This window comes from Thamnophis sirtalis, unplaced genomic scaffold (assembly GCF_051295495.1).
Source record: "Thamnophis sirtalis isolate CommonGarterSnake01/CBP01778 unplaced genomic scaffold, rThaSir2_p1.2 scaffold_3, whole genome shotgun sequence".
Taxonomy (NCBI): domain Eukaryota; kingdom Metazoa; phylum Chordata; class Lepidosauria; order Squamata; family Natricidae; genus Thamnophis; species Thamnophis sirtalis.
This window is the reverse complement of record NW_028261383.1, coordinates 19810880-19824379: the sequence shown is the minus strand read 5'-3', so window position 1 is coordinate 19824379 and position 13500 is coordinate 19810880. Positions and strand designations below refer to the sequence as shown.

The following is a 13500-nucleotide window of genomic DNA, read 5'->3' as shown; positions in this document are numbered from 1 at the left end:
CCCCCTCCAAGCCTCTTGCAATTCCTGCCTTCTCTGAAGTCCAAGGAGGGCTGGTTGGATGGAGACTCTATCAAGCCTGATAGGATGACCAGAGGCTGGGATGAGATAGGATGGGAGGAAAGAAAAAAAATGTGGAGGAATGAAAGTCAGACACAAGACAATTTTCTGGACAGTTCAAGTTACTTTCCTATGAAAATGAACCTGAAAATTCCAGCTGCAGAATGGTGGATAGGTTGGAAGCAAAAGCTTTCCCTGGCCGGGAATCGAACCCGGGCCGTGGCGGTGAGAGCGCCAAATCCTGACCACTAGACCACCAGGGAAGGACAAAGTGGCTGTCATCCCTCCAGCTTCTCCTTGGAAGGGATATCAACTCCGACAGCAGGAAAGGTTCCCAGTCAAGGGAGTCTCACACTGTAAGGGCTGGATTGATGCAACGGAAGCATCTCCTGCCACAGATATGGAGGCTTTGGCATCCCCTCTCCTTTTCTTTACCTCTGCGGAATGTGAAGCCATAAAACTGTTAAGACCTTTATTCTCTAGTTTTTGGCTCAGGACAATTAATCTTCTTTGGTCAATGGCTTAAAAGCATCCTCTGCTTCCTCATTTCCTTTGGATAAGGGAGAAAAGAAAATGGGTGCTTCTGGTTCTTTGTATATGCTTGTGTGTGTGTGTGGTATTTCCCACACTTATTTGGATCTCGGAATGGTTACGTTGCTGAGAAAAAGATGTGTTTCTGCCTGGTTTCGAACCAGGGACCTTTTGCGTGTGAGGCAAACGTGATAACCACTACACTACAGAAACCAGAGGTATGAGTGTGCTCAACTGGTATGCCCATATCTTTATTCCAGACTGTTATTTCCACAATAGGATAGGTGAAAGGATTGTTATGCCCCTCCAGAGCACAGAGCTCATGAAGCAGATGGCTAAATATTAAAATCTGGCAGAAAATAATAGAGAATGTGGCCTCTGCAGTTCTAAGATAAAGAACCCAATAGATAAACATTCTGTCGCCTCCCATCGATTATTGGTCAATTCATCAAACAGGCCGTCCCTGGGTGGGCTCGAACCACCATCCTTCTGGTTAACAGCCAGACGCGCTAACCCATTGCGCCACAGAGACCTGGCACAGGCTTCCCTCTCGTCTCTCTCCACTTGAGCATCCATAGCTGGGCTGGCTAGACAGCAATAAGATACCTTGGTCACCAGATCCAGCGTGTTCCTCCCTCCCGCCATCAGATGAGGAAAGAGAAACCCTGGATGTAAATATTGCTTCTCTCAAGACAGACTCTCAACAGCTGTGCCAGTGGTGTAGGGGCATCATGCAGGGTTTCCAACCTTGCGACCCGGGTTCGAGTCCCGGCTGGCGCATGTCTCCTTCTTCCTTTTGCTCTTCTAGGATGTTCAGGCAGCATCACCACATGAAGTTTTGATCCTGGATTCTGTTTTCCTTGAGAGAAAAAGAGCCACGTTCTTGGTGGCTGCCATGAACCTCATGTTGCATTTTCAGCAGGAATGAGAAATGTAGAAATAATATCCTGAGATCCCCATTCTTGCCAGTGGGGGTGCGATTCGAATCCAGGCATAGGGAGCATAGGGCAGTCACAGTTCAGCCCTTTTGCCACCCAGCCATCATACAAAGGGAAGGTTGGAGTGCATCACATCAGACATGTCACTAAAAGCCCAAATCATGAAACTGTGACTCATCCACTTTGGCCATGTCCTGAAGGACAATTCACCGGACAAAGTTGTTACGTTTGGAAGAGTTACTGGCAAAAGGAAACCAGGCCATCGGAGAGCACTGTGGCTGGACACCATCAAAGCTGAGTTGTCAACCTAATTTTCAAAGCACCTGAAGGCCAGGCAAGGAATAATTGTTGGAGACTGATTGAGGAGAGCTTCAACCTAAAAACAAGGAGAAATTTTCAGACAATGGGAACAATCAACCAATGGAACAGTTTGCCTTCAGAATTGTGGGTGCTCCATCACGGGAGGCTTTCAAGAAGAGGCTGGACTGCCATCTGTTAGAAATGGTGTAGGGTCTTCTGCTTGAGCAGGGGGTTGGACGATGACCTCTACAAGGTCCCTTCCAACTCTGTTATTCTATTCTAACTTTGAACTGACACTAGCCACAGCATAGAAAAACTCAAAGAAGTACAAGATTGGAATATGTGGAGAGACGTGGCCCATAGAATTGCTAAGAGTCTGATTTGACTGAATGGGTAACATCATCACCACAAAGGGTAGGATACTTGTAGCTTTTCAACAGCCAGACCCCATGGCTCTTTGTGTGGCTAAGAAATACCTGTTCTGACCCCCCTTGTCCCACACCAACACACACTCCAAGCCAAAGATCAGTTACGGCATTTAATTAACAGACAGACAGGTCCTTAGCAGCAAACCGGCACAGATAAGGCTTGGCAGCAATCCAGCCTGCCAAGCTCACCATTATGTTCTCCAACATTTATTCCTGCGTTGACTTCTGCAAGAGGGGCGTGTGTACAAGCAGTCTTTTTATAGTCTGGAGAGAAGCCTAATGACTACCAGCTGAGTGCAATTACCACCTGTACTTGCGCAACTGTTCCTGACGCCTATTAGCTCTTCGATTCCGGGCATCCAGGAAAAACTCACTGCTGGCTTCTGGATCACTCTCCCTTGTCTCCTCTCCATTGTTCCAAGGCTCAGGCACCTCCTGGTGGCCAGCCAGTCTCTCTGCGCCCTGCTCAGAGTCGGAACCCTGTCCAGGATCCTCCACATCCTCCAGAACCGACTCATAGGGCCCCTCGCTGTCAGAGTCTGGTGGCAGCTCCAACGGCTCCTGCTGGGCTACAATACCATTCCACCTCAACCTACTTAAAGTGCTGACACCCACCTGCCCCCCCCCCCCAGTGGATCATAGGCAGCTTTTTACCCTCCGAACCTCTTGCAATTTCTGCAGTTGTCTATGGTGATTCTCAATCATCCAGGTCATGGTTATCCTAAAGCTGATTTTTCAGGAGGCAACTGGACTTCCTTGTTTTTCTCTGAAGACTTTTCGCTTTTCCTCCAAGAAGCTTCTTCAGCTCTGACTGGATGGCGGGGAATGGAATGTCTGCAAGGAATATTAATCCTTCCATTCCCCACCATCCAATCAGAGCTGAAGAAGCTTCTTGGAGGAGAAGGGAAATGTCTTCAGAGGAAAACAAGGAAGTCCAGTTGCCTCCTGAAAAAAAGCAGCTTTGGGAATCCCTGCAGTCATCATCTGCCTTTTCTGAAGGTCCAAGGGAGGCTGGTTGCATGGAGACCTTGTCAATCCTACCAGAGGACCGGAGGGTGGAGTGGGATAGGGAGGCAAGAGAAAGGGAAGCCAGGGGAATTTCCTGGCCAATTCAGCCTATCTTGCCATGAAAATGAGCCTCTCTGAAAATTCCACCTGCAGGATGTTGGATGGTTTGGAAGCAAAAGCTTTCCCTGGCCGGGAATCGAACCCGGGCCGCAGCGGTGAAAGCGCTGAATCCTGACCACTAGACCACCAGGGAAGGACAAGGTGGCTTTTGTCTCTCCAGCTTCTTCTTGGGTGGGGCATCAGCTCCAGCCTCAGGTTCTGCAAGTGGGAAGGTTGGGAAGAAAACAGGAGTGTCCCTTCCTTTGAGACTTTCACTTTCTCCCTGCTTGGAAAACCCCCAACTGTTGGGGGCCTGCAGAGAGACCCCCTCCCCCACCCACCCAGGTTTTCAGGCAGAGGCGCCAGGAGGGGTGGAGACGCTTCCTCAAAACCTTCTCACAGCTCCCATCAATGTCAAGGTTGTTAGGCTTGCTACCTTCCAGCTGACTTGCTGCACATGGCATCTCCCTGGTGCCCTAGAGGATTAGAGTGTCAGGCCTGGAAGCCACCTTTTGCACTGGGCCTTCAGGCCTGCCACACTGAATGCTATGGGAAAATGGAAGGGGGGAATTATATGGCACATTGGAGAGATATATAGTCAAAATAACATTCCTTTCTCAGAGAGTCAAGGACATCTTGCCCTGCACCTGGAGTAGCGGGACTAGGAGCCATCTTCCAGTTAGGACGGTGACTGATTGGGACATGTGGGTGCTGGGCAGGGACTTGAACTTTCATTTGGGTGGGGAAAGCCTGGAATATTTCAGATTTGGGTTTTCCCAAATGTGCCAATATGACATCTCTAATAAAATGGAACTTTGAGGAACTTCAGGCCTTGGAGTCTTCTTTTATTAAAGTGGCCAACTTGATGCCCAGGGCCTCCATCAAGTTGGCAGAGCCCTCACCACCACCACATCAAGCATGGGATGAGGAAAGCCCCACCCTCACCCAAAAATGTATCAGCTTGGAAGCTCTCGGAATGAGGAAATTCTGGGGCCTCCTTTTCCAGATTGGCTTAGAAGCCGGCTATTTCCTGTACTTGCTTGGAGCTTGGAATGGCTGCAATGTAGAGAAAAGATCTGTTTCTGCCTCGGTTTCACACCAGGGAACTTTTGCGCATTAGCCAAGTCTGATAACCACTGCACCATAGATATGGATCGCTTCCAACCACCCTACCCATATATTTTGCCCTCCCTCCCAGCCTGGTTCCTGCAGCAACAGATGGGCTAACGGCACATTATTCCTTAGTGTTTTGTGCTCATCCAGATCTCGGAGGCAGGGAAAAGAATGAAGGAGTAGAATTTAAGACAGGATCTCAAATAACTGGGCCATGGATATAGGGGTCATCAGACATGGTTCCCAATCTTGCAACCTGGGTTCGAGTTCCAGCTTATGTGTACTTTCTTTCACCTTTGACCTTTCTGGGATCTGCCAGACAATGTTTTCATCCCAGTGGGAGAAAAAGGGCCATGAGTTCAAATGGAAAATGGTGTCAAACTCAAGGCCGGGTGCCCAGATCCAGGCAACGGGGTACTTAAATCTGGCCCACGATGCCGCCCTGGAAACAGCGGATGAAAAGTCTGAGATGGTAAATATTATTTGAGAATATGGATGTTAAAACACCTGTAACCAAATGACATGCTGTATGTGATGATGGGGTTTTTTTGTGGGGTTTTTTGTGTGTGTCTTTATTATTATTATTGTTGTTGTGTGTATTAAATATATATATAACAGAGAGATACAAAGTGTGTGTGTTGGGGGGAAATATAGTTAGGATAGATTAGCACAGGTAAGGGAATAAGAAATGATACTAAATTACAACCTATTAAATGAAATAATAAATGTATAAGAATGATAAATGTTAAAACACCTGTAACCAAACGACATGCTGTATGTGATGATGGTTTTCTTTTCTTTTTTGTGTTTTCCTTTCTTTCTTTTTTGTTTTTGTTTTTCCATTGTTGTGTGTATGTGTTGTCTATGTAACAAAAAAAAATGGGGGAAAAAAGAAACATTAAAAAAAAAAGAAAAAAGAAACAGCGGACTGGCATACGGTGCCTCTGCCAAAGAAAACAGAGCTCAAGCTCCATTTTGGCTGGTAGAGGATTGCAGGAGGCAGTCGCAGCCAAAAACAGAGCTTGGGAGGCCGTTTTCATTGACAGGGAGCTTGGGCCGCCACAGACGTCCCTCACACGTGTGGCTTTGAGCTGTACATGCCCACCTTTGCCATGTCCACCCCACCCCCCCCCCCAGGTCAAACACAACCCTGCTGTGGCCCTCAATGAAATTGAGTTTGACACCCCTGGAACGGAAGCTATGAAAGTCAAAGAGAACCCTGGCATCAGATATGAGGACGGTGTCATTGAGGGTACCAAGGTCGGATCTGAGACTTGGGGCTCTTTTATCTCCTGCTGTAAATTTAGGTCTTTGAGCAAATTAGTTTCCTCTCAACTTCTCCACTTGTTCTCCTGTTAGGTGGCCGTTTCAAGCTAGCATGAGAATCCAAAACCCTCAAGTAGACCCCTCCAAACATCTCATGCTTGCAATTTGCAATCGACCCAAAGTTCATTAAATATATGACTCAAAAACAATCAAGTTAACACTATTTAGTTAGTTTAATCTCAGGTTTTAGGTAAATGTAAAAATCAAAATCTATTTTAGCCTTTGTCTGGGTCCTGACCACTCCAGAGAAAACCAGAATTTGGGACTTTTGCTGGAGAAGCATTTGCATGTCCTTTTGTAGGACTTTTAAATCATAGTTCCTTTCCAGAGTTCTTCCTCTGAAGTTTCTTCCATACATTTTAAAGGTTTGTGGTAAGGATTCTGTGATATGTTCTCAGTTCAAATTTAGTTACTTTCATCCCCATGAAATAGAAACTCCTTTGTAAAAATTGCAGCACTTTCCAATATGGAGATATCTACCACCATTCCTGGAACGATTGTCCTATTTCCCCGGGTTCCAAAAATCCCTTTCCTCGGCTGATGCTTGACTGTGACCTCAACATGCTTTAAGTTCTTTTTTTCACTCTTACATAAAGCAAAACAAGGGAAGAAAGAAAGAAAAATCACAAGATAGGAGACAGCCACTGAACTGCTTCTTCCAATTAGGATCAGTAAAATTTCTTCCCCAATTATTGCTGTCGTTGGGTTTCATAATGAGAAGCAAGGGTGGAAACGTAGATTGTAACAAGATTAAGGAAAGGAAGAACAACTTGAACTGTAGAAAGGGATGGAGGGTTATACACTTCTGGTCTGAAGGGAGAAATGCCGATCAACTTTTCTCTACCTGAGACACAGCATGGATATATTGTTCAAATGGAGTTCCACCAAACAATTGGGTAATTATTAATATTGCATTAATTAACTATTAGGCAGGACACATTGCTAACAGGGCAGTTAATTTCTATTATCTCCATTGTTACTTTATCTTTGCAACCTCCTACTTAGCAAAACCGCAATTATGATTTAGGATTCATCTTGTTCTGATCTGGATTAGAAAGGTAATTTATGTGGGCATATCGAAGTAGGTTTGGTATTTATTTGAAATATTATTCAAATGGACCCTTGCATGAGATTTTAGACAACTATTTGTATTGAAGCTCTTCCTGCACTCCCTACATTGATAGGACTGCTTCTCTTTGTGGAACCTTTTATGTTAAATGAGAGCTACAACTTCTCAAGCTGTTTCCACTGATATGACTTCTCCCCTCTGGGAATCCTTTAATGGAACACAATTCCTCCTAATCACTTTCCACATATTTTTCTGTGCTCCCTGCATTGACAGGCAGTGGCGACTCATTTTATGCCTACTAAGAACACTTTTGAATCTAAAGCTCTTCCCACACTCCATGCACGGATATGGCTTCTCTCCTGTGTGGATCCTCTTGTGGGAATTAAGATTACTGCCAGAAGTAAAGGTCTTTCCACACTCCATGCATTGATATGGCTTCTCTCCTGTGTGGATCCTCTTGTGGGAATTAAGAGTATCCCCACGAGTAAAGCTCTTTCCACACTCTATGCATTGATATGGCTTTTCTCCTGTGTGGATTATCTTGTGGGAAATAAGATGACTCCTACGAATAAAGGTCTTTTCACACGCCATGCATTGATATGGCCTCTCTCCTGTGTGGATGCACTTGTGGGAATTAAGAATATTCCTACGAGTAAAGCTCTTTCCACACTCCTTGCATTCATATAGCTTCTCTCCTGAGTGGCGACTCATTTTATGCCTACTAAGAACACTTTTGAATCTAAAGCTCTTCCCACACTCCATGCACGGATATGGCTTCTCTCCTGTGTGGATCCTCTTGTGGGAATTAAGAATATTCCTACGAGTAAAGCTCTTTCCACACTCCATGCATTGATATGGCTTTTCTCCTGTGTGGATTATCTTGTGGGAAATAAGATGACTCCTACTAGTAAAGGTATTTGGTTTCTCTTCTGAATGTGTTTTGTTACGGAAAATCAAATGATCCAGTGTATTAAAGTTCTTTCCACACTCCATGCTTTGATCTATTCTTTCTCCCATATCAATGATTGTATGGTTGGGAAGCCGACTAACCCAAGGAAAGCCTTTTTTAATTCCATTTTGTAATTGCTTTGTTTCATCACTCTTTGGTTGCATCTGATCTGCAAATTTCCCTTTTCTGTCTTTCGAGTGGATTGCTTGGCTTTCCTCCTTGCAATTCTTACTCTCTTGCCCATTATATCCTTGAAAAAGCAAAATGAAAATTGTCGGAAAACTATGGAAATGATTAAAGATCAAACTTTTTCTGCTAAAATTTACCTGATCACTATATTTTTCTCTGCTTTGTTGACTGATATGAAGATCTGAACTAGTGTTTTACCAAATATGCATTTCCAAGTGGGCTCCTATCAGGTTCATACATCAGGAATGGATCATGTCACAATGAACCTAAGATAAAACCCTGATCTAATCTTTGACCACCAGTGTATTGATGACATTGTGACATGAACTCCTGAAATGCTTTGGATACTATATCATCGGGCAGGGGCAGCAACTTACCCACCAGCTCCCCAATTTCAGTGAAAGTCTCGTTTCCACTTGTCTGCAGAGCAGTGTCTTTGAAAACCAACAGGACCTTCTGAATGGCAATAGCTCCCCACTTCCAATTTGGGATGATGCCAAACTCAGGGCCCAAGTGGGCCCATTTCAGGGCACATCCAAATCTTGCTTATGCATGCCAATCCGTTGCTTCATCCACCAATCAGATCATGTCAAAGAACAATATTATTATACGCTAAATTGGTGTTCAATAGCATCTGGTCTTGAATAGCAGCCATTCAGCATCAATACAAGGAAGGCAGAAATTTCCTTAAGGGAGGCCATCCTATCCCTGCATGCAGCCCACCCCACAATTTCCTGCTATATTCTTTTGCGGCATGGAAATATATCATCATCATCACCATCATCATCTTAGCCGCCATTTTATTTTAACCTTGAAACACGGTCAACCCCTGGTATTCCCATATATGGGAGGGAGCATACTGCTTCCCTTTTCTGTCTATCGGCTCACTCTGGGAGCCATCCAGGCAGAAAGCCGTTTTTTTAATGTTGCCTTTGTTACATTTATGTTGCAATTGTGCTGATAAATAAGGGGAGACTAGTATAGATCTAGCTGATGAGAGCTATATAGCTTGAAATAGATGTATACGATTCTCCCTTTATTTATTTATCAGCACAATTACAACACACATACACACATAAACACACATATATAAACAGCTGGTTGCATCTACTCCCTTATTTCACTTCATCTATTTTTTTTAAATAACATCTAACCCCCCTCTCTGACCCCATGACTTTTCTCTGTTTCTGAGCAGAGATGGGGATTCTTACCCAGAGAAGCCAGATTCCTGGAATTCTCCAGCATGACTTCCCCATGGAGAGCTTTTTGGTCAGCATCCAGTTGAGACCACTCCTCCTCGGAGAAATACACGGCCACGTCGTCCAAAGACACAAAATCCTGAACAAGGAAACAAGTTTCCCTATTAACAGATAATCCCAAACATAATTTGGCAGTTTTCTTCCACCAATTCAAGGAGATGCAACGGGTACAATGGACATCTTGTGCAGAATTCAAAATCTCACAGCTTTTGGCTAACGGCACAACTGAACTTTGCTGCAGGACCTGGGATACCTTTCAGTGAAGGGAACTAAAAAAAGTCTTCTGGGTAAAAATGGTGGTTAGGTCCTAAACCTACTACTTATCAGTGGCTCCAATTCTTTGTAGGTTGGGCAGAGCAAAATACTGGTGAAACCCGCCCTGAAATTTTTGCCAATGGCTTACTTTATCCAGTGAGGGAGCAACTCTGCCCCCATTTCACACCTTCATGGAAGTGTTGGGTGAAGTTGCAATGGTAGATGACAATGGCCCTGGGGGACAGAAGGAAGATTTCCGGTTGAGACAACATCTGGTCAGGGAAATCTAAGCCTGAAGAAGGAGGGTGGAGAAAGCTTATCAGAAGGAACAGGTAGGTTAAACCGAGTGTGAAATTTTAATGACCTGATCCAAATGTGTGCTGTTTAGAAAGAGCAATACTATACACCAGCGGTCCCCCAATGTTTCGGGCACCAAGGACTGGTTCCGTGGAGAGGTTTTTCCGCAGACCAGAGGGGGTTGGGGTATTTCATTGTTGCCTTCATTTCTGGCATGCCGCACACCGGTGTTGTTCCACGGAATGGGAGCTGGGGACCCCCTGCTGTACCCTGAACTCCAGCACAAAATGAAACCCATCCAGGTTTCATGAATCTTTTCTGGTGTTCCTCCTCCTCACCTGAAGCCCAGGTTCAGCTACTCTTTCAGCTCCACCACAAAGACGAGGGGATTCCAAAAAGACCAAGGACTGCTTTCTACTCTCTGTGTGGGGGAGAAAAACGGTGGAAGCAGATTATTTAAAGAGAGGGATTCTAATCAAGAGGAGCAAGGAAGAAGCTGAATGTTGAAATCTCACACCACACGGAAAGAGCTTCCGTTACCTGATGTGCTGTCCTGACTTTGATTTTTCCGGAAGCTCTCCCTGAACAGCAGCTCTTGAGACGGTTTGGATGAATATTTCTTTTCCTTGGCATACTCAGTCACCGCTTCCAATGATTTCTGGACACAAAGCGACACGAGGGAGAAGGGAAGAGCAAAGAGATAAAAATGAATTATCATACTGCACCCTCAACCTCGCAGACCCCAATGTCTATCGCTGAAGCAGGAAACTGAGAATGTAAGAATTGCCCCAAATATATCCTCTGGGAGAAGAAGAAGGGAACAATTGGCTTAGGAGCTCTTAATCCCCCAAAACTGACAGAGAGACAATTTGGGGAATTCCGTTTTAGAGCTGCTAAGATTACATTCTCTCACCTGCAACTCCTCTTGCATCTTTTCCTCCTCCTGAGTCAGCAAGAAACCCTCGGCCAGGGCCACCGCCTGGGAGCTGGTCTCCGCTCCACACTCCCGCACCCATTGCTCCATTTCTGGGGGAAGGACAGCCAGGAACTGCTCCAGGAGCACCAGGTCCAGCATCTGAGCCTTGCTGTGTTTTTCCGGCTGCAGCCACTGACGACAAAGGCGGTGAAGCTGACTGCAAAGATCTCGGGGACTCTTCCCCTCCTGGAACTCCACTTTTCTGAAGTCACAGGATTGAACCTCTGGACTCCTGGCTGCAGCTTCTTGGCTCTTCTGCCCAAGACTTGCCCCATTCTTCCCACAGCTCCCAGGCTGAGTAACTGGAGGGCCTTTCCCAACGTCTGCATGTGCTTGCCACTGTCCCTCCATCTTCTCTCTGGTCTTCAAAGCTGCCAAGGCCATTCGATCCTCTTCCCTCAGAAGGTCCTTCAGTTTCTGGAGGAATCAGGAAAGACTTCTATCTTACATATGTGAAATGGAAAACAAGTGAAACTTCCAGAATTACAGCTTGACCAACCGAGCAGCCACAAAAACCCAAATAAGAAATTCTTAGGAACCTACCAATATCTGGGAAGAGGGAGGGACATCTTAGTAGGTAGGCTGATTTATCTTTGTGTGGAGAAAAATATGTAGCTTCTAGATCAACTTCTGGCAAGGACTAAAAGTATTGGATAACTACATTTAAAATATGTAACTATATCTTAATGATGCATTCAAATAATTTTGAGGACTGTTTTCAATGTTAAAAACAACCTCTGTACCATCCAGATCATAAATGTCTCAGGTCTCCAAGTAGCAATTGAAAGGAGTGGCTAACTAAATTGATTTAATGGATAAATCAATCAGTATTTGAACTTCCAGCCAGCAGAATCCCATTAACCTCCTGGTCCAAGCCCTTAGCTGAACTCCAGAAGCCACAATTAACAAACCACCATCCAAAGCATATCGAACTAACCTCCAAGTGAATCAGCCAAAGCATATTTAAAGCCATGTAGGCTTTAAACATGCTTTGACTGAGGCACATCATAGAAAAGGGAACATCATTTCCCACTTTCAGCCTAATCCAGTCTTTCTTCAAACTTGGCCAACATAGGACTTATGGACTTAAAACTCCTGGCATTTACATTGGCCAAGTTTGAAAAAAACAGTGGCTTACAGAGCACAGGTAGTCCTCAGCTTACAACAGTTCATTTAGCGACCGTTCAAAGTTACAATGGCACTAAAAAGTGACTTATCATTTTTCACACTTGTGACTGTTGCAGCATCCCCACAATCACAGGATGAAAATGCAGATGCTTGGCAATTGATTCATATTTATGACTGTTTCGGCATCCCGAGGTCATGGGATCACCTTGAGCAATCTTTCGACAAGCAAAGTCAATGGGGAAGCCAGATTCATTTAACAATCATATTATTTACACATGTTGATTCACTTAACAACTGTGACAAGAATGGCACAAAGTTCACTTAGAAAATGCTTCACTAAGCAACGGAAACTTTGGGCTCAAGGGTGATTGCAAGTTGAGGATTACCTGTATATAGTGTGAATGGTGCATCCCAGCCTGCATTTCCACCTCAGTTCATGTAACCCTTTCTGGCAAAGCCTCACAGTGGAGGAAAGCGGAGAAACAGGAAAGTGAGTTCGAATCCTTGCCCACCTTGAAGCCAGGTGAGACTTCGGCAGTCGCTTCTCTCAGCTTAGAAAAGAGGAAGCCCTTTTGAAAACGGGGCCAATAAATTTGCAGGAAATTGTCCAGGAGTTGGAGGCACCAACCTGCTTTGCAAAGCCGACCCCCTCCTCCGCCCCGCGCCTAGCAGTTTCCCCCCCAATGAAATGGAAAATAAATGGGCCATCTTGATTTTCCTCCTGGAGGCAACGCATCGAGTCCGTAGCTCTTGATTTCTTCCCTGCCTGTCCCGTGCATGCATTGCACAGGGGCGGCAGGGGAACATGGGACAAGGGGCTCCCCACTTTCCAGGACTCCGAACTTCATGAAGTTTTTGCGTGTCTCTGCGCACAGTCCAGCCCGTGAAAGAACCCCCCCCCCGCACTTACTGAACTCCGGAGTCAGGTCTTGGTCTCCCTCCGTGCAAGGCTTCCTTGCAGCCTCTTGGACTCCGGGAAAGGCTCAGCTTAAGGGAAGCAGAGCGAGGGGGAGCAGAATCGGACACTGGAGAAATGGCTGATAACGCTTTCAAAACTTTTCTGGGGGAAAATGCACCGGGCAACACGTGCGTCTCTTGAGCTCGCAAAAGAGGCAAGCGCATGCTCAGTTCCCTCCTGAAAGCGGCGGCGGGGTGAGTGAGTGGGTGAGTTTCGGGTGTGTGTTCCCCGGCTTTTCCAACGGTTGCTGAGGGCGCCCCCTGGTGGACTGTGTGCGCAATGCCAAGAGGACCCTGCAAGGGCTGATGAGAGATCACGTTCTATTGGGCTCTGGGAATGATGGGCATTAGAGTAGAAGCCGTTGAGAGAAATATCCAGCTGGTTCAGTTCCAAGCAGGGTGAAAGACACTGGAAACATGGAGGCTGATTGGAAAGATGGTTTATTGATGAACAGGACCACATGGGTTTGAGGTCCTGGCCAGTTGACCACATGGAGTGGAGAGTGAGGGTTATTTATACCCTCTCTTGGGCCTTGAGCTTCCTGTTCCTGTGCAAAAATATATTTTATTGGCTGATGTCAGACTCCCATGGGACTATGCAGGGGACTATAGCTAACTTTG

General features: G+C 45.6%; 1 protein-coding gene and 5 non-coding genes across 6 annotated transcripts; 1 reads left to right on the top strand and 5 right to left on the bottom strand.

Moving 5' to 3' along the window:
- Window positions 1-248: 248 nt before the first annotated feature.
- TRNAE-CUC (transfer RNA glutamic acid (anticodon CUC)) lies at window positions 249-320 on the bottom strand. The gene has a single exon. It is a non-coding gene; the product is annotated as a tRNA-Glu (tRNA).
- Window positions 321-728: 408 nt separating this feature from the next.
- On the bottom strand, window positions 729-801 carry TRNAV-CAC (transfer RNA valine (anticodon CAC)). Its single transcript has one exon. It is a non-coding gene; the product is annotated as a tRNA-Val (tRNA).
- A 245-nt stretch (window positions 802-1046) lies between these two features.
- TRNAN-GUU (transfer RNA asparagine (anticodon GUU)) lies at window positions 1047-1120 on the bottom strand. The gene has a single exon. It is a non-coding gene; the product is annotated as a tRNA-Asn (tRNA).
- A 177-nt stretch (window positions 1121-1297) lies between these two features.
- On the top strand, window positions 1298-1368 carry TRNAG-UCC (transfer RNA glycine (anticodon UCC)). Its single transcript has one exon. It is a non-coding gene; the product is annotated as a tRNA-Gly (tRNA).
- A 2075-nt stretch (window positions 1369-3443) lies between these two features.
- On the bottom strand, window positions 3444-3515 carry TRNAE-UUC (transfer RNA glutamic acid (anticodon UUC)). Its single transcript has one exon. It is a non-coding gene; the product is annotated as a tRNA-Glu (tRNA).
- A 3348-nt stretch (window positions 3516-6863) lies between these two features.
- LOC148047379 (uncharacterized) lies at window positions 6864-11157 on the bottom strand. Its single transcript, XM_087708047.1, is given in 5 exon segments — window positions 6864-8068; window positions 9219-9345; window positions 10157-10239; window positions 10359-10476; window positions 10732-11157. Coding segments are annotated over 5 exon segments (1947 nt in total). The 5' UTR covers window positions 11146-11157.
- Window positions 11158-13500: the final 2343 nt, after the last annotated feature.